The 2,282-nt window shown below is 56.3% G+C and overlaps 1 protein-coding gene across 1 annotated transcript in view; it reads right to left on the bottom strand.

Annotated features, from left to right (window-relative positions):
* Nes (nestin) overlaps positions 1-389 on the bottom strand; it is a 7,633-nt gene extending 7,244 nt beyond the window's left edge. Inside the window, exon 1 of the mRNA XM_010643977.3 lies at positions 354-389. Within this exon, the coding sequence (XP_010642279.1) occupies positions 354-389 (36 nt within the window). The remainder of the gene's footprint in view (positions 1-353) is intronic.
* Positions 390-2,282: the final 1,893 nt, after the last annotated feature.

Here is a 2,282-nt window from a genome sequence, read left to right as displayed (position 1 = left end):
CTTAACCCCTTCGAGCCTGGGACGAGTCGCTCTGCCTGGGTCCCCAGTGCCCAGCAGAGCGGGACCAGGGAAGGGCCGAAGCCCGCTAAACCGGAGGATGCAGCCGGGCTTGGCTGCGCCCGCCTGTGATCCTGTACTGAGAAGGCTGAGGCAGGAGAATCACAAGTTGGAGCCCAGCCTGGGCAATTTAGGGAGACCCTGTCTCAAAAAAGGGGGGTGGGATCTGGGGTCTGGGAATGTAGCTCAGTGTGAAGGCCCTGGATTCAATATCCAGAAAAATAAATAACTAAATAAAACACAAAACCGGGGTGGAGTGTGCGAGTCTCAGTTACACAAAATTGTCTAAGACTTACTTTCCCCATCTGCAAAAGGGGAGCGATGAAAGCCATGGGCTTTTTTGCAAATAGATGCGCACCGTGGAGGGGCCTCCCCGCAGGAGACTACCTGGACGGTGGGAAGGACAAAGCGGTGGGGACCCAGCGTGCGCGCGCTCACCAGCACTCTCAGCCTGACCGCCCCGGTACAGCGGGGACGACCCACCATCACCCATAGACTCCGGATCTTCTCCGTCCCTCTCGGCCTCCTCCCCGTAACTGGGAGCCCCCCGTGCGCCCTAGGGAGCACTCCCGGGCCGGACTGCGGCGTTGTGGGGGAGGCTTATTCACCTTGATGCTGGTGGGGAGCTCCAACGCCACCACCCCACCCCACGAAAAAAACGAAATTAATTCTCCTAGGCCAAGGAAGGGAGCCACACCCATCCAAATGAGAAATTTGGGGGCAGAGGGCGCCCCCTGGTGGCGAACAGGTCTGGGACCTTCGCACTGAGCTACATTCCCAGCCCTCAGTGAGACAGGGTTTCTCTAAATCTCCAGTTCCCCAAGCTGGGGTTTGGAGTTTCTTTCTGTATCGGGGATCAAACTTGGGACCTTGTGCTTGCGAGACAGGCGGCAGCACCCCTGAGCTAAATCCCCAGCCCTCCCAGGCTGGGTTTGAACTTGTGCTCCTCCTGCCTCGGCCTTCCAGAGTGCTGGCGTTACAGGTGTGCACCATTGTGTGCAGTGCCCAGTGTTGCTCTAACATTAACTTACATCGTCTGATGTAATCCCAGCCCTCCCTTTGCTCCTGCACGTGTGTTCTGAGCATCGATCCTTGTGCCTGTTCTGAGAACCATCGCGTTGGAGCGCCGTGAAGCTGCAGAAGGGTCCTGCATGAACCATCCAGATGAGAGGAGGCGCCTCTGCAGGCAGAGGGAGCAGGGTGCCGGGAGAGTATGGCCCCGATGTTCTAACTGGAGAAGCGGCTGCTGCAGCCGACACCACTGCTACCTGGGACCAAGGCCCATCACCCCTCTCTGAAGCTCCGTAGGCACCAGGTGGCCGGGCACCTCTCTTCCCTGGGCATCACATGGGTTACTGGGACTCTTGCGAGGCCTTGGCTGCCCTCGTACCCTGTGCCAAGGCTCTGTGACCGCAGTGGGAATAGTCAGCTCGGCAGCTCCCCAGAGCTGGCTGGGAGTGAGCCCAGGGATACCTGAACCCATTCTGTCCTTGGCCCTGACTTTCAAAGCCTTGACGGAAACGCAGGAGCCACATTTATTAAATCTGCAGACAGGGACTGGGGATTTAGCTTAGTGGTTCTGCCGCCTGCCTTTCAAGCACAAGGACCCAAATTCTATCCCCAGTACCAAAAATCTGCCAACTAGGCAAAAGCTGAGAGGTACATTTTGACAGAACAGGATAAAAATGAACCAAATGAGATTTGATAGGGATAAATGGAAAATTCTGCTTTTGTTGTTCTATTTATTTATGTATTTTAGTGTTTTGAAAGAAGTTCTCACTGTGTAGTCCAGGCTGGCCTCAAATTCAGGGCAATTCTCCTGCCTCAGCCTCCCCAGTGCTGGGATTACAGGGTGTGCCACCACGCTTCACCGCACAGTATTTATTTGGTAACTGTTGTGTATCACGTGTGCAGCAGGTGTCCAATACATGTTAGAAAGCCATCAAAGAGGACTAATGTGGACCCCACCCCAAGGAGCCCGTGGTGTTTTGGAGATGATGCGGAAGCCACAGACAGTGAACAGGGGGTCCCAAGGCCCTGTGGGTGTGGTCAGGGGAAGTGGCCAGGAAGGCATCTGAGAAGGATCAGTGCAGAGAGTAGGGGCAGTGGCCAGTCGGGAGCAGTTACCACTGCGGGGTGAGGTGCTGCGCTGGGCCGAGGAGGGCAGAGACCAGAGACGTGGGGCTGCTGGGCTATACAGGCTCCAAGTATGACGTAGGAGGGAG

The sequence above is a fragment of the Fukomys damarensis genome, unplaced genomic scaffold, assembly GCF_012274545.1.
Source record: "Fukomys damarensis isolate Sample0158 unplaced genomic scaffold, DMR_v1.0_HiC HiC_scaffold_33, whole genome shotgun sequence".
NCBI lineage: Eukaryota > Metazoa > Chordata > Mammalia > Rodentia > Bathyergidae > Fukomys > Fukomys damarensis.
Note: the sequence above shows the minus strand (reverse complement) of the source record. Positions and strands in the feature narration are given on the sequence as shown.